General features: G+C 42.6%; 1 protein-coding gene across 1 annotated transcript in view; it reads right to left on the reverse strand.

Annotated features, from left to right (window-relative positions):
• Positions 1-5,080: 5,080 nt before the first annotated feature.
• Positions 5,081-27,863, reverse strand: part of ALKBH5 (alkB homolog 5, RNA demethylase) — a 130,784-nt gene continuing 108,001 nt past the window's right edge. Inside the window, exons 3-5 of the mRNA XM_086940822.1 lie at positions 21,195-21,344; positions 9,790-13,884; positions 5,081-8,973 (exon numbers count right to left, since the gene is read on the reverse strand). Of these exons, the coding sequence (XP_086796948.1) occupies positions 13,686-13,884; positions 21,195-21,344 (349 nt within the window). The 3' untranslated portion in view covers positions 5,081-8,973; positions 9,790-13,685. The remainder of the gene's footprint in view (positions 8,974-9,789; positions 13,885-21,194; positions 21,345-27,863) is intronic.

Raw genomic sequence — 27,863 nt, forward strand, 5'->3', positions numbered from 1 at the left:
GCAAGGGTTTGTGTGACATATCTCCATAATTCTGGTTACATTTTTTCAAACCGCAAATGGAGGAAGAAGCTTTTGCATTTTGGTTTTCCACATGTTTGTCCCATTTTAAGGAGGATTCGAACCATAGACCCAGATATTTATATTCTTTTACCATTTCTAATTTGGTTTTATCTAGATACCAGCAAAACCGGTTTGGCCTTTTCCCAAAGCACATGACCTTTGTTTTTTCCATATTTACTATTAACAATTTACTCTTGCAGTATTCATTAAAAGCTTTTAATTTCCTCTGTAACCCTAGCTCTGTCTGGGCGGTAATGGCTAGATCCTCTGCATACAACAAGCATGAGACTTCTCTTCCACTCATTCTGGGACTAGCCCTTTTTTTCCACCTCCAACGCTGCTGGCAGGTCTGCTAAAAAGATTGAAAAGAGAAGGGGGCCAAGACACAGCCCTGTCTTAGCCCGTTACCTATATCTATTTTCCTTGTAAGTGCCCCCTGGGTGTCTTTATTACTTGGGCCCTGTTCCCTCTATGTAGTTCTTTTAGTATTTCTAGTAGGTAGGCTGGGATATCGTATTTAATCAGGCACTCCCAAAGTTTCACACTGTCCACCGAGTCGAAGGCTGCCCGGAAGTCGACAAAGCAACAGAACGTATTTCCCCTTTGCTCTATCGACTTCCGGGCCAAAGCCCAGAGGGCATAACAGTGGTCCACCGTGGAGTGCCCTTCCTTAAATCCCCCCTGTTCCACCGTTTTTAATTAGGTTCGCTTCTACTCAGTTTTTTAATTTGCCTAGCCCTATTTTAGCGAAAATCTTTTCCCCAATGTCGAGTAGATTAATTAGTCTATAGTTTTTCGGGCTATGCATATCCCCTTTCTTATCTATGGGCCGCATTATAGCCCCTTTCCAGGTATCAGGGAGTCTCCCAGTGTGTAGAATAATTTGGAACATATTGACGAAGAATTTTGCCCACCAGTCTGATTGTGTTTTTATTATCTGTGCCGGGAGGTTATCTGGGCCTGCCGCTCGTTAGGTTCAAGCTCTTTATCGTTTTTCTAACCTCAGTGACTGAAAAATCGAGTTTCATATCTACTACCAGACCGCTCCAGTCTGTGTACAGATTCTCTTCCCGATCTGTTCGTGGGCTATACAAGTCCTGTAAGTATTCCTCCCAAGCAGCTTCTTCCACTATACAATTGATTGCCCCTGGCTGGCAATCTGCTACTGAATGCACTAATTTCCAGAACTGGCGTAGGTTCCTTGTTTCAATCGCCTCAAGAATCTTTAACCAACAACCTTCTTTAAATTCTCTTTTTACCCTCCTAGTTAACATATTGTACTCTCTTTTTAGGGCCACTAAAGCGTTTCCACTCTCCTGATCCCTGTTTCAGGCATTACAGCGTGCCATTCTCCTGACTTCTCTTTTCTTCTCCTGACATTCCCTTGTGAACCAGCCAGATAATTTCCCCATCTTTCTATTACTCACTTTAGTTTTATTTTTTCCCCCATTTCCATCTTTCAGTCCCTTACTGAGTATTTGGACCACCTCCTCGATTTTTCTTACGTACCAATCAAGAGTTTGGCCACTAACTGTATCCAAATCTAGATTTTGTTGTAACTTTATTAATCCTGAGACATATTCTTCTGTTAGCCTAGTTGTGCAACGTCTGGGATAATCCATCTGTTGTTCCATCATTTGTGGGCGGAGTTCTAACTGCGCATCGAGGAACTCCAGGGTTAACACATTGTGGTCACTTCCTTCTCTATTCATGAGCCTAAACCCAGAGATTAGATGGAAGTTACAGGGTGCCAAAAAAAACAAAATCAATAGGGCAGCTTTGTGCACCCAGCTTAAAGGTTCTTTTAGCAGGACAGCCTAAGTGGCGTCTTCCATTTAGGCAAAAGAGATTTTTAGCTCCCAGGAAATAAACCAACTGTGTATCTTTTGCTCCTATTATACATTCTGGGAAAGTCGCTTGTGGTATCTCATAAGCCTCTAGTATTTCTTGGAACCAGCAATCTATATTCTTAGGATGTAGTTTATGATTAAAGTCGCCAAGTAGTATAATCATGTCCTTTCAATACTTTTCACAAAAAAAGTCAATTTTCTCTTTAAAAAGAAGCATTTCCTCCGCATATTTCTCAATAGAGGCCCATTGCATATACACATTTATAGTCAACATTGTATCCATATTTATGCACCCTGATCACAGTATTCTACAGACTAGCAGCCATTTACATTTTACAGTTATTTCGGTAACTTTTTTCATAATTTTTGTTGACACCAAGGTCATTATTCCACCAGCTGGATGCCCAAATCTATACTTCTTGGCGAGTTGGTTTAGCTGGCAGAATCCATCGAAAATTGGGGTCTTGCCACATAACCAAGTCTCCTGGATACACATGATCCCTATATTTTCTACAAGTTGCCTTACTTTTTTTGCTTTTCATCATCTCCTAGCCCATTTATATTCCAGGAGGCTAATCTTAAGCTATGTGGCGTACCTTTTTCCTATTCTATGTCATCTAGCCAACCTTCCTCCCCCTGCTCTTCCACGGATTTCGGTGAGGTGCCCGCCTGGCCTAACTCATTGCTCCAATTTCCCCACCAATGATCAATAGTTGAATTGTTTGTTCGACGGACAGTGTCTACGGCCGGCGGGAGTTCAGTGCAGGCTGCAGTATCATGTAACCTCAGTCTTGATTGAGAGGCGGCAGCTCCGGCCAGTGCCAGACTGAAGTTCCCTGGCACCGGACCTGAGCACGGACACCAGCCATGCACCCCTGGGACCATACTTCAGTACTGTCATCACCCCTGCACCCCCTGGCATCAGTCCTCTGCACCCTGAACTGGAGCAGTGCACCCCCATGCTACTGCTCCCTCCCTCCATCGCAGCCCCCCGCACCAGACCCTGCTCACTGCTCAACTTAAAGCAATACTCCCCTCCCGACTGCCAGAGAATAGTCCTGATTTTATATCTAGCGCCTCCTTGTGCTGTGTGCGCCTCAAGGCATCTCGGGAGAACTGAGCAAACTATTGCTTCGAGCCATCCTCACAAAAGTTGCACCCTTTGCACCAATGTATGCCATATGCTGCCTGGCGCAAGAATGTTCCTGCAGAGGCGCCTTTCACGGGGCACGTTCACCCCAACCCACGGGACTTCGGGCAAGGACCGGCCCTGCAAAGGAAGCCCGGAGGAGAAAACATCGGAATATATTTACAGCGCAGAATTCTGTCTTGATGTTCAAGTTGCAAGGATCACACCCCAGGGGTTGCATTTGGCTTGACAGGGCTCGGCAAGTTTAACCAGCACTTCCTGAACCACATCAGGAGTGGCAACGGGGGAATGCACGCGAGTGGTGCGCGCGCGCGCCGCAGCGAGCCATGTGTTTTGCATTATCGTGCACGCGTCTGCGCACAATAATGCAAACCACATGTTACCCTGTGCGGGTAACACATAAATAGACCATGGGTGGAGCAACTCGTCCGCCTTTGGCCTATTGCGGGGTCGGTGTCTGAAACACAAGCAGGCAAAAGCCAATCCCATCACAAAAGAGACCGAGCACTTGTGCTGTTTGTTGTGTACCCGTGCCCAGTGAATGTCAAAAAGGCCCCAGGACGCTCACTGTGTTGGAAGAGCTGTGTTTAGGGCAACAGAGCTGGAACCTGCTGGCCCGTCACTTACCTGATAGTACGTTTCTGTTTCTTTGGTTTCTTGAGTCAGTCCTCCCCAGTTGTGGGTCATTGCCAGGATGTTAAAGGGAACCTACCAGTTGTAAATATTACACGCGCCATAGGCTTTGTGACAAAAATTTGGGCACGGGGATGGAGGGATGGTGTGTACTTGTGAGAAAGGAGAGGTGTGACAAAAAAAAATATTATTGGTAGTCGTGGAGATAGTCAGAGCGCTTTTATTGCCATTATTAGCGTTTGTCGTTTTTACAGAAGGATTGCTGCACTCTGTGTTGCATCAAGTATCACTTAGTAGGTGTGTGTGTGTGTGTGTGTGTGTGCGCGTGTGTGTGCGCAAAAAGTGTGTTTGCACGAGGGGCAGTTGTAAACCTAAAAGTCACCTATATATGCGCTGCGTTTTATGCCTGTGTCCGGAGACAATATTACACATTCCTGCGTGGCTTGGAGTATTTTAAATAGCGCATTTGCATGTATCCTGTAGTTCGCCGGTGAAAACGGCGCTTTTAGGTGACTTTTTCCGTGTGTTGTATTGAGATGTTTTGCCTGAAATATATGACAATTAAGTTGACGCGATTCTGGTGCCTCTGAGGACTGCTCTGCAAGCCGGTATTGAGAGTACAAACAAAGACGCAAGTGGTTCGCGCGCATTTCTGCCACATGCTTTCAATCACCACTCCTGTGTCTGGGCACGATAATTCAAAGTATATGGCAGAAATCCACGTAATAGACACCAATAGGCCAGCGGCGGAGCTACACGCCCCGCCCACCTCTGGCCTATTGGTGTCTACTTTACAAAACAGCAAGCAATGGAAGGCCAATAGCAGGCCGCGAATGGAAAATGACACGCACAAGCGTGTGTAATTTCGAGGTCCATTTGCAAACCCCAGACAAAAGAACTCTTACTGTGCAGTGCAACGCAGGGCGCTAGCCGTAATGATGTAGAGCCATGATATGTTCAGAGTCCAGTATAATCCAAAAGGTGTATGATGAGAGTAAAATCTGACCTCATAAGAGCACAGGTACAATAGAATGCTGCCATGGTTCTTTACTTCATTACATGGCAGAAAATGAAACTTTTTTTGTTACTGGACGCGTATATTTTGGAAGCATTCGTGGGCATGTAGATTCTATACAAACCCACACCTGTTTACGTTATGGTGTGCTCCGCACAATAACTGCACTTGAGTTGGGTCAACAATTAGAATTCAGATTCCAGAGTTGGAACTTCAAGAGTTTGTGATGCGACGTACTGTAGTTTCCATGAAAGCAGGAAAGTAAGACTTGCAGTTCACCTGCCAATAAAGCTGAACAATTGGTGTTTACTATAAATCAAAATGAATATGCGCAATCGGCACGGAATTTTCTGCGAAAGAAGCACATTTAAGTTGAAAACAGCAATGCTTTTCGGTTTTATTCAATTAAATGCAGCATTCTATACAAGAAAAAAATTCATGAACGTCAACAGCTCTGACAGTGAAGAAACCAATCTTACAATTCAGAAACTGAAAATTTAAAATATCCCACCCTCCCGCCTTACTGTACATAAAATAGAGCCCTCCATTTACATCTATTCGTACAATACATCTTTATTTTAAACTTCAGAACTGTACAACTTTGTTACAAACAAGGCTTTTTCCTATGACAAAAAAAGTCTTAATCGCGGGAAAAAATATTGCCACTTTGTTTAAAACAGGAGAGTCCTTAATATGCAAAACAACCCACGAAAAAAATGGCAGCAAATTTGCTAAAAATGTGCAATTAAACAACCTTCCTTCTGCAAAACAAAGATTTCCGGACAAAGCGTTTTAAGAGTTTTGGCCTGACAAAGGTGGATAACAGGACTGGACCCTATAACTCCAGCCAGGAGAAAGAATTGCTGCTGCATATGAGGAAGGTTATGCTTTACCAATCAACTTTGGCAAAGGAGCAGGGCTCACTCACTTTTTCGACATTTCGCAACTACAATTCCAAGAAATCCCTGGTGTGCATATATGATACTCTGAAAAAAGTATAATGAGGCATCTTTTTCATTTTCCCACAATGCTAAGCAAGCTGTGTCTACAGCTTGTTTCCCTTCTAAATTTTGTTTTATACTTGATTATGAGAAGGGCATCTGGTACTTACAACCCAGCACTGAAATATGTTCACTAGGTGGCTGCAACTACCTTACAGCTCATTCAGTGTCTATAGGAATAGTAGGTTTTAAAATGTCTACTATACAGACTGGCAGATTTGCTGACTGGAAAGAACACACAAACAAATGAATTACCCATATTTTTGACATTTCAGGCTGGGAAAGGGAAGAATAGTAAATTAGGTATACACAACATATTTGTTCAGCATACGTATGAGCGAAGTTCAATTTTAGGGTATATCTGTGATTAAATCATTCGAGGAGAAGTATGAGTGGCACTGCACACAAGAGTGGAAAAGTGAGGCAGTTACCACCAACATTCCTACATATTAAACCATTGATAACACTCAAATGTTCTTGTGTTTGCTTAAAGATTCAGAGTCCTTACATGTGCCAATTAGATAAATGCCGAACAAGAATAGCTCAGATTCCCGGCTGAAAGTTACAAAAAGGTTAGTTAATGTTAAACTATTAAACATGATGTTTTTTCATCTTGTTAGACCATAAAGTAAGATAATGCCATGGAACCAAGAAGCTGTGCAATCAACGTTCATTCACACAAAAAGACTATGTGAAAATTCTACAATGGGATTTTTTTTAAACCACCAAAAAAGCTATATACAAACTAGTCAAGCAGCTCAGAGCACAGATGCTTATAGGCAAAGCAAGCTGAGCAGACCCTGGAAAATAAATGACAGTAAGAACGGTTTGCTCCACACAGATTCAACAACTGAAAGTATAAAGTGCTTGGCGCCATGGAGACTACAGAACACACAATTCCTTTGCCTTCCAGATGCCATTGTCAGAAAGTATCTCTCAGTGTTCAAAAGCTTGCAAGCAACAGACTGTATGTTACCTAGATAACACAACAAAGAAACAACTTCAAGAACTTGAAATGTAGCGAGATAGCAACCAAAAATGAAAAATAAGAAACATTTAAAGACTCTGTGGGTTTACCCTACAAGCAGCAGCCTAACAAACTTCAACTGTGGATGTCTACTACCAGACAGGTGTCACTATATGTAGTTATGACATACTATGAGGTAATACAACTATAATGCTATGTTTGGAGGTCACCGGCTAATAGATGCTGTTCTCTGGTCAAGAAATGCAATTACCTTCAGGTGGGAGGTCAGAAAAAGCAGCTGTAAACTGACTACCACACGGTAGTGATGGGTGACTGGTGTAATTAGCATCTTTGATGGAAAGCGGTGTGCCCATTCTCTGTTCCACAGTAGGTCTTTTCTCACAGTGGTTTGTTCCTGCTGTCGAGGAATGTTATGCAGGGTTTCTCACAGGACACAATGAAGCATTGCTCTGTTGCTTAACCTTAGAAATGAACAGCTCTAGTGTCACTCAAGGTCAATATGTACTGCTGTTACCGGCCAATGTTCTGAGGACACAGAATATTTGCATGTTGCCATGATTAGGCAGTTAATATTGAACAACCACATACCACTTGTTTGGGTGTTCAAGACACCAAATGTGGTACAACGTCTGTAGCAATGGGAGCCTCAATGGCAATCCAGGAACAAATCTGAAGCTGAAGATGGAAACATTTTAAGAATGAAACAAAACGGAATGGCAGGTGAGAAGAATACAAACAAATCCGTAGTAAAACTGTATTAAATTTGAAAGGTAAGACTTGGTAGTACTTCAATTGGAAATAATTAGGATGAGATTAGCAAGGTGAACCTTAATTATTTTGTTTTGCTGTCCTTGGTACGTTGGGGTCTGATTAAATCGGAACGCATCACTGAACTGCTCCTGAGGCTAAAAATGGCTTGCAATCTAACTTAACAAACAGAAGTGTTTACCCACGTAGTTAAGATGATTTTCAGCTAACCAAAGAAAAATGGCAAAAAGTATTCCTACATTCCCCAAATGTTATTTTAAAAATACGGAACCCGTTCATACTTGAACAGTAATCGACACTCCAAGTCACCACTATAACCCTCAACAGCCAAGTAGTACTTTTATTTGAGCACCTTATACTCCCTGTTGCTCGTTCCAGCCACACCCACTCAATCTTTCAGAGGTGGTAGGAAAATCACACAGATCTTCAGTAAGAAAAGAAAGCAACACCTTGGCTTTCAGCACTGGTGAAATGAAAATCCTTTTCAAAAGAGCATTGGACAAGCTTCTAGCTCAAATATGCTAATTTGAAAAAAAGACTGGCTGCATTGATCATCTCAGATCACCCCTCAACAGGCTTGCACATTCCCAATGTGCAAAACTTCACTCCAAAGGCAAGAATGAAGAGAAATCCGCTACGAGGAACTGTATGTGGTGAGAGTTAAATTGCTCCAACAAGACAGAAATCAAGTGATGAAGATTTAACTTACGTTTCATTTAGGGCGAGAGGTGTGTGGCTTCAAGGCAACAGTCAAACATCTTTGAATCGCAAATAAAATGGTCTACAAATAACATTTCAATCTATTGCCAGGCTATCATTGTTAGCAAAGGATGTCATGAAAACACAGGAACTGGACTTTGTTAGTGAATGGCTGCTGTATGGAAGACTAGTCTTGCTTTACACAAAAAAAAATAGTAAAAAAAAAATAAGCAAAACATGGGTAATATACAAGTTTGCTCGAACATGGAAAAGGTCCTCAATGTTCCCTTTTCTCAGTTGCTATAGCAAGAAAGTTCAAACGTACCACTCCTTCCTAGCTCTAAAACATTTATACTTCGTAATATCTGACTGTTCAAAGAAGAGCAGACAAAAACAGAAATGACCACTATCGTTTGCAGACACAGAGTTGCCATTCTACACCCTGAAACAGCAATGAAGTTTATATTTTCTAGTTTTTTTAAAAATATAAGTTACCCAACACTCAACAAGAAAAAAAAATCTGATGCGGTTAGCACCACTAAAATGACCCAAACAGGCCAGCAGAATAAATTAAATCAACCAGTCCTGGCTTTGTTGACCGTTAGTGATTAGTAGATTTCCAATCAAATTTTTTTGGGACTGATTTTGTATGGTTGCAGCTGAGCACCTGCAATTGTGGGGCAATCTTAAATATAGAACACTCTAGGATTATGTTCTGTGCTACAACAGCAGAGCAATAATTCCTTCCAATTTTCAGCGGACCACTCATGATTTCAGCCTATTTTCTTTCTTTCTCAGGTGTGTTTAGACTCTTACCCCCCCTTCAATCCCTGAACTAGCTGTTGTGCATGAGGTTGGCGCTGGAAAGTAAGCACTGTCAACTGTGGCCACATTCACCATTGAACAAGATTTCAAATTTAATTACCCTGTTTTACAGATTCAAATCAGAAACACAAATGTTAGAATATAATCCAATGTGATTCTTCTCAAATGGAATTGGATTAGGAGTTAAAGGATCTAAACATCTGTGTTGGAGGACTTGTATATCACACATTACAGATCTGTTCTCACCAGCAACCTCCAAAAGTAGAAATCCTCTGCAAACCAAACCACAAATATTTTCTAAAAAGCAGAACACTGATTTCAAGTAACCCAGCCAAGACTAGGGCTCTAGCATTAAGATCTAGGAAATCCATATGCATTGGCAGTTCACCATACAGTAGTCATAAGTTAAATTTTAAAAACTCATTATAGTATGGTCAGAGGGGGAGAAAGATCTGGTACCCAAGGATTAGCGTGATGTCTGAAACCTCAAACCACTCCTAGCACACCATCAGCCAGAACATAGTAACATTCACCAAAGACCTTGATGTAGTAAAAGGAGAAGGATTTTAGCATGTGTACACAAAAGAATACCTTTTTGGAACCGGAGACGTCAGTAAAGACGTGAACAAGTTTTATTTTAGCTGACTTTGATGTCAACCATAGCAAAAAAATCAAAGTTGACTAAGTGGCTTTAAGTTGCACATCCTGATCTTCTAGACATGGAAAGGTCACCCGGCTTTGAAAAGAGAACCAAACATGTCAGTAGTCTGGGCTGTTCTGTTCTCACAGGAGTTGCACACCTTTTAAAGCTCAAGTTCCTTAAGGGGAAGGATTCGGCAGTTGGTGCTACAGGTGGTAATAACCCAGCAAGCAGATGGAAATAGTGCAGACTATAGTGGCTTACTGAAGCTAAGAGCGAAAAATTACCACTACACACACCATTATCAAACATTAGTGAATCTTGCATTGTCTCATATCTTCAAGATAAGGTGTCTGGGAAGTCAGCCTGCAGTGGAGTTCACCTACATTTGTAACCCCTTTGATGCTCATGACGGAACCCAGCCGTCATGAGCCACGGGTGGCCTGTGCGCATGACGGCTGGGTTCCGCCACGACCCCACCCGCGATTGGAATGTCCAGCATCGGGCTGGAATACCTGCCGCAGGCAACGTGTTAAGGACGATACTCATATACTCATTACATGCTCCAAAGTAACAACCAGTACTAAAGAAGTGTGGCAGCACACACGAAGTTACGGACAGAATTTTCATAGTGATCTTGTTTTCTAAAATCAACTTTATTTAGAAAATCCATCCCTTGAGTTTTCGCAGGTGATGAAAGTCCACTGCCAAAACACTACCACCAGCTGTTAAGGTGAAGATAGGCTGACCTAGCCAACAACTGAATGATGCAATTTCATCAGGTTATGTTTTTGGAAGAGAATGTTTGTGCCCAATGATCACACTACATACTTACTTTCTCCCAGCATGGTAAACAATTTTTAACACATACACGACCAACTGTCTGAAGGGCAATGCAATGCAACATAAATTGCTAGTCTAATTCCAAATGATCAAAAAAGTCCAAAATAAAACAATATGCACAAGATGCCAACATAGGAGACTGCCCCTCTGCAGTAGTCTACACGACAACGTGACATTTCAAACAAGCTGAAGCTATGAGAAGGCAAATGTGCACGGATTTCAAATTTTTGAAGATTAAAATCAGTTCAACTCATGCAGCAGTTCCAACAAACGTTATCACAAAGCAGAAAGTTTTAGAACTGATCAGGCCAACGACGGAACCTAAAGATTATTCTTGAATTAATCATGTGCCATCGCACAGGATTCCACATAAAAGTCTATTTGAAATCAACACGGAGTAAGCAAGCTTGTTGTAATAGAACATGTTGACATCCTGCCTACATAGAAATGGAAAACCTCAATATGTACCACTGCCACAAAAGTAGGTCACTTGCGGTCAGGACCAGAAGAGACTGCAGCTGGTCACAATTAAAACAACTTGATGTCTCTTGTCCACAAGCAGCATCCAGCAAGTAAGCCTGCTCCATGAAAAGAAAGCTACAACTCCAAAGAAAAGAGACAACTATTTTGTCCGAGACTTTGGTTGACTTTAACCAATATGCTATGTAATGCGAGCAACTGTAAAACAATAGACCAAGAAACTACAGAAGACAATCCAGTGTTGTTAATAAAAACGAGAACACAGCCAGTCAGAGGTATTATAAACAGCAGTAACTGGTCAGTTCGGGAACAATTAAAAAAAATTGTGAACTTTTCATACGTTCCAATGGGGGAACAGTATTCTTGTCCAAAAATAATCAAGAAAAAATAAAGGCAGGTCTGCCCAACTGAAACGGTTACATAGGAAGTGTGGTTTGTTTGAGTGAAGGAGAACAAAAAGTACATGTGTGCGGGGTTTAAAAACATGGTGCTCAACACCTGCCACCAGAGACGTGGTGCTCAACACCTGCCACCAGAGACGAAAACTGTACACCGCTGTTGGCCGCCAAGGAATAATGTGCAGGATGAAAAGCACTTCTCAAACCAGATGATCATTCACATCCCTTTGAAAATTCTAGGGGACTATCGTATAGAAGGAAATAGTGTACAGAGGATATGTGTGTTTTTTTTTGTGGTGGGGCTACAGGGAGGGTATGGGGTGCTGGAGGACATTGCCATGGAAAACAGGGGTAAAATAGTGTCTTCTTAAAAGCAGCCTTAAAAAAAATACATTAAAAAGAACTGAAATATGTTTTATATTAAGTTGGGTGTAGACTCTGACCATTCGCCGATGAGGTATTTACTACAACAAAGATAAACCACCCTGAATGTCATGCTTTAAGTAGCATTCCGTATACGGATCCTTGTTGGCTTAACCTGGTCCCAAGAAAGCCATTTTCTTTTAGATCCCTGCAGGCCGTATATAACGATAACGACACTGCGGTAGACTTCAGAAAACGCACACATGCGGCAAGGCAATCTGGACTTTCCAAAGGCTAACATTTGTAAATGTACAATGTTAGGATAGCATTACGCAGTGCGCATTACAAACTGGCCCATCAACCACTGCGGGTACTAATCAAACATTATGGAGTAAGAGCGGTCGTATTTCAGGACATTACAGTTATGCTTAATTTTTTGGCACTCATTGTGTTACCGGTCAACGCTTGTTGCTCTAGCTCTCTAGTGGAAACAGCATCAGATTATGATAAACAAGGCAACTGCTTAGGATCCCTGCTAAAATATTGATTTGCTTTTTTTTGTTTGTAGAAAAATGACTCCAAGGAAAGTGCTCGCATGGGATGTAACCTGAAGTCAGCAGCTCATTCTCCAGGCTTCATTTCATTGACGTCCCCTTGCACTACAGCAGGACCTACCTAGGTTTGTTTAAATCCCCCTGAATCACATTACAACAGTTAAGAATACCCACCAACACCAGGAGCAGTGCTGAGCATTTCATTGAAGGAAAATGTCCTTTTCTAACAAGGGCACTTCCTGAAAATATCCCACACACCAGTTGAATTAAGGCTACTTTCCATCCCGTGGAACTCCAAGTGGCTTACCATAGCCCAATGTCCCTTGAAGCAGCCTATTTATCCTGGATTTGCATTCTGAAAGAAAACATCAAAACAGATATCCCATCCAGTACAAATCAAAAAACGCTGTGGGTGTCTGTTGCAACATCTGTAAACCATAAAGATGGAACATTTCTCCCCCATTTCAAATGTCTTCGCGAATCTTGTGCTCTGCCCCCTTACCTACTATTAAATAAGATTGACTAAACAGACAGAAGGAGGGACACAAGTGTCAGAATAATTGTGAACTGCACGACTGGAGCACTGGAGAGGCATTTCTTTCAGGGCAAAAACCCAACAAACCATAAAGAATAACACTGCTACACACATTTTCACTGAGTGATGACAAAATCTAACTAATTTATCATCCACTAGCTTGCACTTAGCGGCAAAACATTCCTCTAACCCTTAAACGACGATGTGGCTTGCAAATCCTATATTTAAATGAAGAACCAGAACGACCCCAATAACATGCAAGGGATCTGCCTTGCTGGCAGTGTGACTTTAGGCTTGAAAGTGAGGCATACTTACAATTCACGCTTCTCAGGGGCAAAATAAGTGCACAGAACGGGTAATGATGCGGCAATACTTTATCCAACTTCGCATAACTTAGGAAAAAGTGATTTACAGACAAACTTAACTAATTCTTTTTCTTGCTTAAATAAAAAAAAGGCTCTATGTTGCTGCCCCACCCAAATAATCATGTCAGGCGCTCCCAAAATATTGCGTTTACAAATGGTTGTGTTCCCGGACTGAATTGCACAGAATCTGGGCAGCAGCAGATTCCCACTTGAGTCAGTTGAAGAGTACTAAAGAAGGGCAAGTCTCAGGACTGGCAGAGGACATGGGATTTGCATAATCAACACAATCTGCACAAGATCTGCATTGTGTAGGTGCACAAAGCTCCAATTCGAGTTACATTTCACACATTTCAAGGGCATCTCATTCCTCACAGGAAAAAAGGCAACATTCAGATCTTTCCCGTTTTAAATTGTCAACTGGGGGAGTGGGAGGGGAAGAAAAGGGACAAGAGCAACGTGAAAAGTGTCATTGACAGGAGACAGACTACAGGAACTGCATGAAGTCCCAAAGCTAGTTCTCAGTGTCTCCTCATTTTGACTTTGCGCGCTGGGCTGTCATCCTCGATTACTTCTTCATGACCCTCGTCCTCGTAGTCGTCCGTGTACTCATAAGACCTTCTCCAATAGTTCTCTGAGCTAAAGTTGCTTCTTCGGCTGTGTTTTGGGAGCAGAACAGAGCGCCTGTTCTCTTCTTTATCCATTTCCAAAATTCTGGGCCTAAAGGTGGAAAACCAACATGTAAAACAAAATTAAAACACGCCGCTCCAATCACAACTCAATAATTTGAATTTGTAAAGTCAATAAGCCTGGCATACATTGGTGCGCGAACTTAACATTAAAAACGGTCTGCTACAGTGAAAATTACATTTGAGATACATTTTATATACCTTTGTGGAGTAAAATAATCCCTCCTGCATTGTAATGCAAGCACTCAATAGGAGACAAAATAAATTAAACAGTCAATACCATGAGGTGAGCAAGAAATATTCCTGCGAGGAGACGAAGTCCAATCTATGTATATATTAATATAAAGTATAAATAGGTCTTGCAGACAACAGCTCAATCAAGCTAGACCTAATGACAAGTCCATGACAAAATACCAATTCACATTGCTTATCTCAATACACTTCCAGCCACTGAAGTTATACTCCAATTACAGTGTTCTTTTAACTTTTGTCACTCAATGAAACAAGAGTAGTCAGTGAGAAGTTCAAGATAAAATGGAGAGGATTTCAAGTCTCTACTACCAACAGTTTCAGCAGTCTGTCTTTGACAGACCTGCCATATTCAATATTCTTTAAGAAAATACTTAGGAGATTTTAGATACGAAAAAACGTATTTTAACCTTTTGTGATATGATACTGAAGTCCAAGGTCGGCATTAATTTGAATGCCTGGATTCCAAACGTGTGTGGCCGCCACAAGAGGAGTATTTAATACACTGGGCCTGTTTAGATTACGTATCCGAGTTTTTGGAGAAGTTAGAAGTACTCCCGTTTTGTTGGTATTTAACTTCAAGAAATTGGTGTACGGGAGGAGCTACGACGGCAAACAAGATGGCTGCTTAGGCTCCCGGCTCCGTCGACCTCCGTATCCCGCCGCAAGATCCTGCAAAATATCCTGATTTTACGCCCAGCCCCTGCGTACATGAACAATTCCTTATTCCGAAGGTGAAATCCGGGAATTTTTATCGGCCGGTGTCACAGAGTTACACCGTGTTGAAGATTGTGGCCTACTCCAGCAGTGGAGCCAGGGCCTCGAGCATCTGCGTGGCCGAGTGGTAGTGCAACAACAACGGCTGAGAGACCCAGGCAGAGTCCGGCCGATCGTAGTGGAGGCCTCTTTTGCGCCTGGCATTGGCAGTGATTGTTCCCTTTGCTCGGCACTGATGGAGAGGTGACCTTGCTTGCTACTGACGGTGGGCGGGGGTTCCCGTCCCGCGGACCCGTTGCCGGCTCCCTCCGGGGCTCGGCGGGTCGAGGCCCCGGCCTGCGGCGTTGAGCCGGATGATCGTGGCTGTGGAGAAAGACGGGCTGCCGTCCACGCTTGCTCTCTTTTGATCCCTGTCTGTCTCCCCCGGAGACACTAATTCACTCGGAAGGTGATTGTGATCGGTCTCGGGCGTGAGACCATGGATCAGAATGTGTCCGAGCCATCGCTGAGGTCATTACTGGCAGAACTCTGGGCGCTTCAATCACAAATGACTGTCTCCATGAATAAAATGGATGCAAGCCTGTCTGGGATTCTGCATATTGTACCGGACCCTGCCCCACTATTTGAACTACCATCTGTAGCCATTCAACCAGCGGCCATTTTGACTCACTGCGAGGACCCCATGGGGATGAGAGTATTGGAATCACCGGACGTAGCCCTGGAAGATGGTGTCCTGGAGGTCGTGAGAATACCACTGCACCTTCCACTGTTGTTGACTCTCGAGGTATTGAATGGCTTCCTAGCCCCGGAGACTTGTGTTGTAGACCTTTTTCCATCTGGTGATCGTCTCCCCAGCCCACCCCCTTTTTTGGAAACGTTGCGATCCCGGGGCGAGAAACATCAAGACTGTCTTGTTGGGAGAGGGAGGCTTTCTGTACCTGAAGCTCCCGTGGACTCACTTGCTGCAAGTGGTAACGGATTGACTCTCGATGACTTCCCTCTCCTTTATGACTTGCTTGTATGCCATTGGGTCTCGTTGGGGAGGGCTCTTGTGCTGGTCCGGAAGGGTCAGGGGTGAGATTACTCAACTCGGGGCGGTTTGAAATGGTATTGTGACTGTTCGACTTATGATGATTTGAGTTCAGAGGCTGGGCGGTGTGTCATGGTTCCCCCTATTTTCTCTCATAAGGCTCGCTCCACATCCGTCTCTTTGCGATAAGGGGTGCCTGTTTCTGGCGGGGGGAGTAAGGGGCTAGGGGCAGGTACTACTAGGCCCTCCTCCGCTTTCCCTCTTTCTTTCCCTTCTTTTAGGGGTTTTAGTTTTTAGGGCTAGTGGGGTTAGGCTATAGCCATCGGCAGGGGTGCAGGGTGGGGGGTTGGACGGGGTTTTTTATTTTATTTTGCCTTTCTTATTTTCTATGGCCTTTTTCTCCCTTCCCTTTTTCTTCCTCTCGGGTCAGTATCGTCTGTGTATTATTCTGATTACACTGTGTTCTGAAATTTAGTGCTTACGCTTCCTAGGTTAATCGAAAGTCCGAGTGGGCAGGATCTGGGAACCGGCGCTTATGAAACTGTCTCCTGTATTGTTGTTCACTTCGCTATATAAGTATTGGCGCCAGGGTTCCTCATATTGTTGTTTCTGATGTATATCCTGTTTCTTGGCCTGTCCCCTGTCTCCTTTAGCTTGATTGCATGGCACCTGATCCGTCTATTTCTATAATATAAAATGAAACCTTTATTATGTTCTGTACCCTACTCATGCGCTCCAAGATAAACTTTATCCTGAATCGCTGCCGGCTGATGAGCTGTGTTGAACAGTGCTATGTTTGGTTACATTTCTGACTAGCGTCCGGCCCCTGCGGTTGTAGGCCCATACTTGTACTTTCATAGTGTAGCAATAAAGGTTTTAAAAATTTTTTTAAAAAATTGGTGTATATCAACAACCAAATTACCAGAAAGACTAAAGATCAGCTGAGTGTGATCAGTGTACACATAAAATGTAAAACTCATCTGATGTAACAAAAATGTAAATTGTCTAATAAAAAGGATGAAAAGCAGTGGCACTTATACGGTCCCGTTGGGGCACACTACAATCATCAGATCTACATTGTAAAGAAAAAGGTTGACTCTTACCCATTTGCTCTTTATTGGTTAAATAGATAGGACCACACAAACTTCAGGGGAGTCTGATATCGCTTTGAGTGGTGGTAGGGGTTTGAAGCTCTCTAAGAGTTGATAAGAGTTCCTTAGCTAAGTTGGAGATGTGTGTAAACCTAAAGGAGTATATTTTCTTAGCACATTTTACTTTAAGGTAGTACTCCTTGACTTTGAGAACATTTATAAGCGTAAGAGTCAGGATCACAATGTGCATCATTTACGTTCCAATCAACATAACTCAAGCTTTATCTTCACAAGCTCAGACGAAAACCAGCGACTATCTCTCCTTTCAGTTGAATAATCCTGCATTTGTAAGGTAGATACTTCTTTAACATATTAATAAGACATTTGTTTAAAAAAAAGAGTTGAAAAGAACCAATAGATCTAAAATCAAATCAGTAATCATGTTTGAAGTGACAATTTCCTCTCCCGGAGAAATTCAAGATGGTGACTTGGCCTCTAGAACTGGCAGCAATACAGGTAAACAAGTGGATGTGCTTAGTAGACCTTCAGAAAGGCTACTTTCATGCTGCCATCCTTTAATATGGACCAGCGTTTCAGGTGCACAAGGGAATATCAACACTATGAGTACAAGTTGATTCGGCCTTAAGGCAGAAAATGCTGCACAAGCAAGAAAACATCCAGTAGCACACTGAATGACTGGAAGGCCAGAAATGTTGGAGGTAAGTAAAATTCCATAGCCTCGTCCTATTCTGCAACATCTCCACTGTAAGAGAGGTCTAAGTAAGCTCAATTAACTTGCCTTTGCAGAAAATTGGGTGGAAAAAGAAAGAGTACTTACCTTTTAGTGAGCGCTATTCCAGTATGAAGCAAAATTGAGGATGTTCACACTTACTTATCCATGTCATGAAGTTCCACTCATTAGACACTCCCAAACCACTCAAAGTCGAGCTGGCCCTCATCTAAAACTGGTATTACCAAAGTTAATACTGGTTGAGAGTTTTTAGAGCTGTTGCACACATTTAAACCTTTAAGAAATGTATGGAGATGATACATTTTTTATTGCTCTTGTCTGTTTAAGTCAACTGCCCACAGCCTTGATTTGCCATGGAATTTTGAGGGACAATCCAGGAGACAGAATAACCACTGGACACAACAGTATCATACCTTTCTCAAGATAACTCGGCTCCTATCTGGGCATCTTGCCTCCAAGTGCTTTTTCTAAGCATCTAGCGAAATGTCTTGAGTGGTTTCATCTACAGAGAATAATATATACTTGTGCTGGTTTTTTCAATAAGCCGTCACAACATTTAGGATGACATTAGGAATACCACTCTCCCACCAACACTTTCTGGAGTTGGGAGGGCTGGTTTTCTTAGACACACTATTGACTCCTCCGAACAGTGTAGGAGTCAACACAAAGTATTACTTGCAGAATACAGAAGCAAGTAAAATATAGGACTTGGTAGAAGAGGTGTGGCAAGGTTCAGACTTGCCATGAGCCAACAAGATTTGGGGGCATTCAACAGCAGAAGATAACAGAGAACAGTGTTAGTGAATGTGATGCCGTGATCTAGATGACTGATGCACCTGCAAAGAGTCCGCATTCTCTTCAGAACCACTGTTGGATCATTAGAATGTTATGAGGAGAGGTTCTTAGGGATGGGGCATATGCGAGAAGGGTAGAGATATTGACCCTCAATCAAAACCATCTTTATTCGGTTTTCGTAGAAAACCATAAAATTACACTAAAAACATTTTCTTATTAAAATTAATTAAAAGGGAAAAAAGAAGGTTCATCAATTAGACACAGAATTCAGTAAAAAAAAAAACAAGCATTTACAATGCAATAGGTCTCGCATTTACACGAGTTTGAGCTATAGGCATTGTAAATGACAATGGCTTTTATTTATGTTGGTGTTTAAAACAAATAAAAGGCATTGTCATTTGCAATGCTAATAGCTTAAACTCACAAAAGCGAGACCTATTCATTGCAAATCCTTGTTTTTGTTGCAGTTTTATATTTTGTAGCCTAAAGCATTTTGCATTGAAAGCCTTACAGTTACACTCCTCACATTTAAAGCATGGGAAGGATGTCGTAAGTACTATAAGAATGCAATTAATCTACAGTTCAGTACCATACATGCGCCTATTAGTCTCTGCAGACAGTGGTGTTAAGAAACAATCCTGGGTGGTCACCTAAGGCATATGACCCTCTCCTATCCTTCTCGGTCTTAGAGTTAAGCTATCAAAGGCCTTACCTGTCCCTCGGAGGTCCTGGGATGTGGTCGAACTTCATGTGTATGTATTTCACATAACAGCAGTACACAACAAGCAAGAGCCAGGAGAAATAGCCCAGCAGATCAATTTCTGCATTCAAGGTGGCCGTAATGTGTTGCTTCTATATGTCGAGTGAGTGGCGATCTCTAGAAATACTCACAGAGTAAACTTTACGTTCTCGCTGAACCTCTCCCTCACCCTGGGTGCTCAGAGCGCCCTGATATCTTTTGCTTCCTCGAACTTCCTCAAATCCTATTCCGTGCGTGCTTAAAGTGATAGCACAAGCTAAATTCAAAAGCACTTTCCTAATTTAAAAATGTTAAAAATCACTGTTCGCAGCTGTAATTTCTCCTGACCACATACAATTATAATAGAGGTTCTATAACACGTATTTTCAGTAGATGTTCTATTCGGTTTTCCAATAACTAATGCAAGCTTTTGCAAAGCGTAAATAAAATAAGGCATGGTACGTGGCTTTTAAAAGTACAACAACGGCATGCTCTATTAGACGTGCTGCCTGGCACCTTAATCTGATGCTGTGTTTTCATTACGATTAGAATCATGAATCGCTCAGAGATAGGGCGCATCACTATGTTACAAAAATAATGAAACGCCGCAGCCCGGCTTCAACAGGAAGCCAGGCAATCTGTGTTGGGACGGGGCGGGGCCAGAGAAATACAGGAAGCAGACGGGAGTCTACCCCGCGCTCCAGTGCCCGCCGGAAGATTTGCGTGACTGCGTCTCAGCGCGGCACCCGCCTGTTGCCCAGAATGACCGGATGGCTGCCGAGGGACACGAACAAAGAACCTGGTGAGTGGGGCGGCGGGGGTCTTGGTGCGCTTGTGTGTATGCGACGGCGGGGGGGTGTTCTCTGTATGTATGGGTGCGTGCGTGCTTGTGTCTCTGTGTATGCGTGTATGCAGTGTGTTTGTGTGCGACGGCGGGGATGTGTTCTCTGTATGTATGGGTGCGTGCATGGGCGCTTGTGTGTCTCTGTGAATGCGCATGCGTGTGTGGTGCTTGCGAGGCAGGAGATGGGCACAGCGCCGTGAAGGGAGGGGGGGGGGGGGGGAGCGTGTGTGTATGCAGTGTGTGTATGCAGTGTGTGTGTGTGTATGCGACGGCGGGGGTGGGTTCTCTGTATGTATGGGTGCGTGCATGGGCGCTTGTGTGTCTGTGTATGCGCATGCGTGTGTGGTGCTGTGCGCGGCCCCGAGGAGGAATCTGAGACAGCGACGCTTGGGCTCCGTCTCAGATTCCTTCTAACACGCCAACAACAGTTGTCTTCGCAGACAAAGCAGGCTCCGCCTGCTTTTAGGTCTGCTCGCCCTAAAAAGCAATCAGTCGGAATTAAGATTGGGACGGTGGTTGACACAGAATTTTAAAAAACAAACAATAGACTTGGCATACAGTTCATTTTCCAGCATTTGCAGAGCTAAGAAGAATGGGCGACAGGTTCGAAGCCCCATTATTCTCACTATTGGAATTGGACCCTCAATCATAATTGGGAAGATTTTATTTTAGCCCTCAAACGTGAAGAAACATTCCAGAGGTGTTGAGATATCTGGGAGAATACTCTGAAAGGAATGATTATGAATATATTGAGAGTTTAATGTAGGATTCTGGTAAGAAAACATTTATAGTCCATATGCTAGACCATACAGCAAGTAAACGCATCAAACACGTTTGTTAAGAGGGCATTTATTTTTGAATAAACAGTTAAAAAGAGAACATTTATATTTAGTTCTATGACCCAATTTGAAGGAAAACATTATTATAGATGAAACACAGAAGATTTAAATGCTGAGAAATCAACAGGGTGTACATTACTGGAAATCTTTGAAAGAGCAGGAGCTTATGGTGTCCCTTACACACCAAGGTATACAATACACTAACAATATCTGGTGTGGGCACTGTGTGCAAAGAATATAAAACTGAAGACAGATAACCACATTCCTGTATTGGATTTTGTCATACCTGTGTGCTGCATCAGGGTCAGCTTTGCGATGGGATCGCTTTGGTTTCAAGATATGCTGCCTGTTTCCGGACAGTCGATCAGGAAAGTTCTCTGGAGAAACTGAGCTGGTCAGTGAATGCATGTCCAACCTTGGTGCTTCTGTTCTTGTTCTGGAAAATAGGACGAATTTTACCTTCACATTAATTTTATAAAAGAATAGTTATCACATTTATCAGCAGTGCAAAAGGAAATGATATCCAAAGAAGCAACTTCCCAAAAGGACAACTTACACCTGCTTCAGCTCACACCACTTGCATCATAATAGTGATGGAGTTACGAGCATTTAATGTGTTCCTGAATGTGTCCCCATCTACAGGGATATCTGGGAGACAAATGTGTGTTAAGTGATGCAAAATACTGTCTCTACTGGCCAGTGTTAACAGTAAGACAATCTTTGTGTCTGCCAGGAAGAAACTCACAACAGCTTTTGGGAGTCTCGATTGGGTTGATTTAGCAGACCCTGATAAGTGGTAAACCAGAGAAACTCCACCAATGTGAACATTAATTTATATGTCAGAATTTCATGGATTGTGCAGACGTAAAGAAATACCTACTGCAGCAGACTTGCATAATATACAAGCAACAGATGAACACTGGAAATAATATCAACAATGTGGATCGCGAGAAATCTATTCGGTATGGGGAGTCAGATTTTATCAGGGCGAGCTTTATTTATAGGCCCACTGGCCCCAACCGGCGAAAGTGGATGAGTAATAATGATTCCTTTGAATCTTGTTTGATCTTGAGACATTTGCTGTGCAAAAACAGGTCAAATAAGAGCTTATGTCTTATTACAAATTGAGGCTCATTTTTATATTTTTCTGATTGCTAAGTTAGAAGATTTTACAAAGTGAAATGTCTGACAATCGGGTTTGTAAATGAACTGAACACATTTTCCAAAATACATTTCAATAGTAAGGAAAGCATTGTTTAGGTAATTCTTAAGTGCGATGGAAACAAAGACTGTAAAGGGATCAAAACAAAGGAGAATGCTTTACTTGGTGATATGCAAAAGACAACCGGGTTCCCATACCATTTGTACACTATATAGTTTCTCAGTCAAATTGAATGTCAGTCTCAAAGTCTGGGCCAGTTCAATGGAAAATGTCTGGAAATGACAGTGCGCCATTCCACTATTTGGTAATATATCTAAAGAGGAGAGGTTAATATGAACTGAGAAACATTCCTGCTTTGATGACAATGCTATTGGGGAACTAAGATGCAATCCAGGGTCATCGGCTACCCAACATGTGGGCTAAAACGTTATTATACATGGAGCAAAAGTTACGTTTATTAAATCAAACAGAATAGTTTTTTGTTCAGCACACATGCTGAACTCATATTTGAAGGTGCCCTTGTAGGTGATAATGAAAAAAAGTGACGGTGAAATAAAATATTTGCCAAGGATCCCAAAATTTGAGATGCAAGAGCATTACACATGGTAGAGTACATCATTCAAGCCACTGGACCTGCAGCACTGATAACATTTTTCGAGTCCTGCAATGTTAAGTATTTACAGTGCTTACTCAATTATCTGGTCAAACAAATAGGAAATGTTAAAAACTACAACTCGTTTTAACCAAAGTAACAAGGGACAGCAACTTCCATAAATTCTTTTTGCTGTAAATATTCACTTCTATTTATGAAGTTAATTCCCATACAAAACACCTTTTGGTAGGCAAGTTATGCCATTTTTAATAGGAATACTTTAGAATATTGCTTTGCTGCGTAATGTTGTAAGATTGAAAAGCATGTATGTGCCCCGCATATACTGTGTTACAAAGTACTTTCAACAAATCAACATTTGGAGCAATTTGGACTTGGGTGTGTCTGGGGAATATTAGACACCTACGCACAAGCTGGCTGTGGTGTGATAAGAGCTCTGTTCGATTGGACAGTCTTTGGCACGTTGATGGATGCGAGACATTTGTGCTTGCCAGTAACCCATGTATGACTTATGTGAATAATAACAGGTATTATTAAGCCTAGTGGGAAAAGTTTGGGTGAAGTGTACCTTTCTGGGATGGAGGGTGAGTTAGCAAGACAGGAAAGAGAGGAAGTTACAGCAAATGCTAGGTTTAAGTTAATATTTTTCTTATCACGTCTAAGAATTGTAGGTAGAAATTAAGATACAGCTACGTTAACCTACATAGATCTAATATATCCTCAAAGCATTACATGACGGATATTGAAGTGGTATTTAAAGGCATTTATAAGCTTGGTCAGGAGTGTACTGTATAGCCAGTATATCTTCTTTAGCTGTATTTTAAAAGTATATACCTTTCTTTTTGAGGAGCTGTTCGAATTTCCAGTTACCACCCCAACGTCCTGTTTACACCACTATTGCTTCCACAGAATACCCCCCCATGGTCTAGACTGGAGTACTACGTTCCTCACCCAAAACTGTTTAACAGTAGAGTCACAAACATGTCTTCTTGATAACCGTGGAAACAAAGGCTAAATAGTCAACATTAACAAGCATTTGCAATGCACTAGGTCTCGCATTTGCGAGAGTTTAAGCTATTGGCATTGTACATAAAAATGCCTTTTATTTATGTTTTGAAAACCAACACATAAATAAAAGGCATTGCCATTTACAATGCCAATAGCTCAAACTTTCACAACTGCGAAACCTATTGCATTGCAAATGCTTTTTTTTTCTTTTTTAATCAGTTTGGTCTTTAATAATACTTTCTTCAGCCATACTGCAAAGGAAGTTTTTATCAGTGCACTTCCATTGCCTGGACACCACATCAGCGATATGCTCGTGAATGGGAAGGTCTAACAAGGGTGCTGTTTGGAACTGCCTCAACACTGGATCTGAAGAAGTACTTGAAGGCTACTCTACAACAAATTCCATATTCACCTTGATCCGTCCCAAAATCTCCAGTGAAATTTCTTTCTTAAGGTGCTCCCCCCTGGTCTGATGGAACGTTTTCTACCACTCGTTCTTCTGAGCTAGACCTTGAGGATGGAATGGCTTGAATACCATAAGATGACTGGTAGAAGCTGGGGTCTGTAGAGCCTTCATACTTCCCATTACAGGTTTCTCTACTGTAGGAGCCATCCTCTCACTCCTGCTTTTCCTAGTGACTGGAAAGGAGTAACACGAAGAAGGGGAATCTGTACATCTCCTCGTCCTAGAATGTTTCCCCATCATATATTACTTTAAGCAATAAGTAAAGAAAGGAAAATTTGATAAGCATAACTAACAGCATTGGTTTTTAGAACTGCTGCAATACTCGCCACGGTGCAGTTTTTAAAGTAAAACATATGCGCTACCCACAGCTGAAAGCTTGCAAATGTGCAGCAGATAACAGCATCAAGCAAGCACACAATTTGAGACATTACTTCACCATTTACCAGTCAGCTGCACCCGAGCGCAAGATACATATCTAGCAGTTCTGAGTGAAAAAGAGGGCAGGCTTTCCCATCATCACTCAGGTACTCATTAATTCCTCCACCAACAACCAAACACCAGCATTGGACCTTCATGTAAAACTTAACAGTACTTCCTCGCTCTGTGATTATCTCACACCCTGCACTTCCCTGGTCTTTCTTGTGCCTGGCCCAAACAGACTGTAGGATGTGAAGTAGCACAACCCAAGACTTCCTTTGTTCATGTCTCAGTCTGAGCAGCAGAAAGAAACATAAATGACCTGGGGGAAGGTAACCTAATAGCATCCTTAGGATGAGTGCAAATTACCTCAGTTCCTGTACCTTTCTCCAGTGAGAGGTGCGTTCAGATCAAAAGTAATGACTCATTATCACTCATATTATCACCTGCCATTGCATGGCAGGACATAATAGCCAGCCTCTGCACTGCATTGAGAAGTAGTACAATGGTACGTCAGATAGGATCTCACACAATTCAATGCATTGTGCTCACGTGGGCAGAAACAGATATACAAAACTAACTGTCAACTTGATTCCTACCAGGCCTACAGAAATACATCAAACATTATGGTGAAGGGCAAAAGACAGACCTAAAGAGAGAAAAACAGCCAGTGGTATCAATCATTAAGGGCTAGGAGAACAGTAAGAATCTCGGCCATAGCGGCAAAGGGAAGGCGCAGCACGTAGACCACCCCCATTTACAGAGGGGGATCCCTGCACCCTCAAAGTGAGATGTGGCAAGAGACCATGGGGTTTCGCTACTGGGACTTACAGGCCATTCGGAGAAAAGGTGTCAATGAACGTACTTAACAGGAGAGTAAAGAGTAAAAGATTACAGACGAGCCCTGGAGGCGGTATGGAGGCTCGTATGACTGCAGCACTGGGGACTCCAACTCGAAGTCCCACTACAAACGCAAATCCCTTGTTATTACTATGTATTACCTATTCACTTGGGTTAATCAGGCCGCCTTCCAGACCTTGTTGAGGCTAAAAGTCTTGTCTCCTGATTGAAAAAGCAAAACAAAAAGCAGCTTCACATCCGGCCCGGGAAGGAGACCTGGGAGGGCGAGGGCTGCCCGCGCATGCGCGGTACCTGCAACTTCCAGAGCTTCCATGCTGAAAGAGCCCCAGCGCCAGAGAGGAAGTGCAGGGACTGAAGTCGCGGGTCCTAGGAGGGGACCCAGAGAAGAGTGGCACATAGCAGTGCGGGGCTCCCATGCCTATGGAGAGAGCTCCGCGTTGTGCAGCCAGAAGTGTAGAGGAGCTGGAGTGCTCTGGCCGCAGCCAGCCACCGTTCAGGAGGATCCCCCCCACAGACCGGGTGAGTGGGAGATTGTCCATTTGTGCCAATGAAGGCACAGTATCAATGTGCATTTGCCGAGCGGACCAGCTATTGCGGGCCGCTCCAACAATGGGGCGAAAGTGACACTGCATGCTGCCTTGCCTGGGATGGAAAGCGGGACAGGAGATGTGCGCGTGGCAGTACGTGCGCTCCACAGACCACAATCGCCAAAGCCCTGCACGTGGTCCGGTCTGTACCACTTGAGAGGCAAGTCGCTAACAATAGCTCTCGCTGGAGATAGTGCTTTTGCGCTCCATCGCCAGGCGAGACCTAAAAAAGGCATTGAGCTATAACATTGGTCTGCAATAGGTAGTGTTTAAGGACCAATTGAAAAGGTGAACTAGTTTCAAAGCCCCAAATGCTTTTCTGACTGGGTTATCCAATGGTCCACGTGGCTGCGCTCCATTTAGGAATCACACAGGAATGGATTATTTTATCCTCCTATACAGTTTTGTATAGGAAAGGATGACAATTTACAAATGTATTTCCGGTGTGATTGTAAGTTTTGATTGGTTGTCCATTCTCGATCAATTTACCAAAGGTGTGCTAGAGGAGAACAAAACACCTACACAGTATTGTAATGCCATCAAACTGTCAGAGAGGAGCACACATTGTTCAGAAAGAGACAAACGTTGCATGGTCTACAAATATGACTTGGAGTGCCAAAAGGTGACATGCACTCCACCAGTGTCAGGGGAAGTGCATGAAAATCCACACTGTACCAGTAAAATAAACAGCGTAGGCAGGTTTATTTATTAAGACAGTGCTTTATGCTATGTGTATCCTTTCAGTTACTACAGAACAGAAAAGGGTGTGGAGAAATGAACAGCAGGGAGTGAAGAGGCCTGACAGTGCGTGAAATTATTCGCTGATGCACTTTATTAGTGTAGAGTTCAATTAAAAGGCAATTCTGAAGAGCTGGCTTTTCTTCTGCCTCTTGAATAGCCTTACAGCCCGCTGCCGAGGTCTATGCTGGTTTCTAAAGGCCCTGACCCAGAGTTATAGCGGCGAGGGCCTTTATTAACTGGTATATTCTGAGGCAGGAGGGATACAAGTATATTCCACCCACTAAGGGTAGAATGTTCTAAATTAAAAAGGGCAGGGATGTGGAATTCCTGTAGCCCGACGCCCAGGACATATTGTTTGGGGTCAAGGGCAACAAGTTTTAATGTGTATTTTGTCCTTGGGACAGGTAGGCCCAACCCCCTGCAGCACAAACCCTTTGGCTGCCAGTTTGCAGTAGCACATTAAGGGCCAGGGAAGAGCACTGCCTGAAGTTATTATTTGTGTGCCTATGTTAATGCTGTTCAAGCTTGTATTTATGGTTCATTAATTGAAAACCTTTATTATTAGGGTGAGCGCTCTAAGTAAATGTAAGTTCTGACTGCACTACTGACAGTGGTTACAGTATAAAAATTTGTACTCACAGTTTCAAAATTTAGTCCTATGAGGCTATGCATAATGCTCCCAGAATGCTCTCTGAGTAGATGCAAATATTTTCAGAAGCTTGAGAGCAAGATTAATGAGTCTTTGCTTTCAATATAAAATGTTCCTAAAAAAATGAAAGTAGGAAAAAAAATATTTTGCCAACTACAGTGAAATTTCAGGTACGGTTTCTTTGCAGCATCATTTAGTAAAATGTGTTGATGCATGCTAGTATTTCGCAAAAATGTTCATATTGGAAAATCAGTGTAACCAGTTTCAATAAGATTGAGAAACAAAAATAAACAAGCATTGGCAAAGCCAGTAGGTCTGAAATTAGTGATCAGCTTTTTAGTTTTGCCAATACGTGACTTGTTTTGGCATGGTTTTTGTAAAGCCTTCTTGATGTGAGAGCTGAAGGGCCCTTACCATTATAACAAACATTGGCAAACAAAAAAAAATGGTCTAA

Source organism: Lissotriton vulgaris, chromosome 10 (genome assembly GCF_964263255.1).
Source record: "Lissotriton vulgaris chromosome 10, aLisVul1.2, whole genome shotgun sequence".
NCBI lineage: Eukaryota > Metazoa > Chordata > Amphibia > Caudata > Salamandridae > Lissotriton > Lissotriton vulgaris.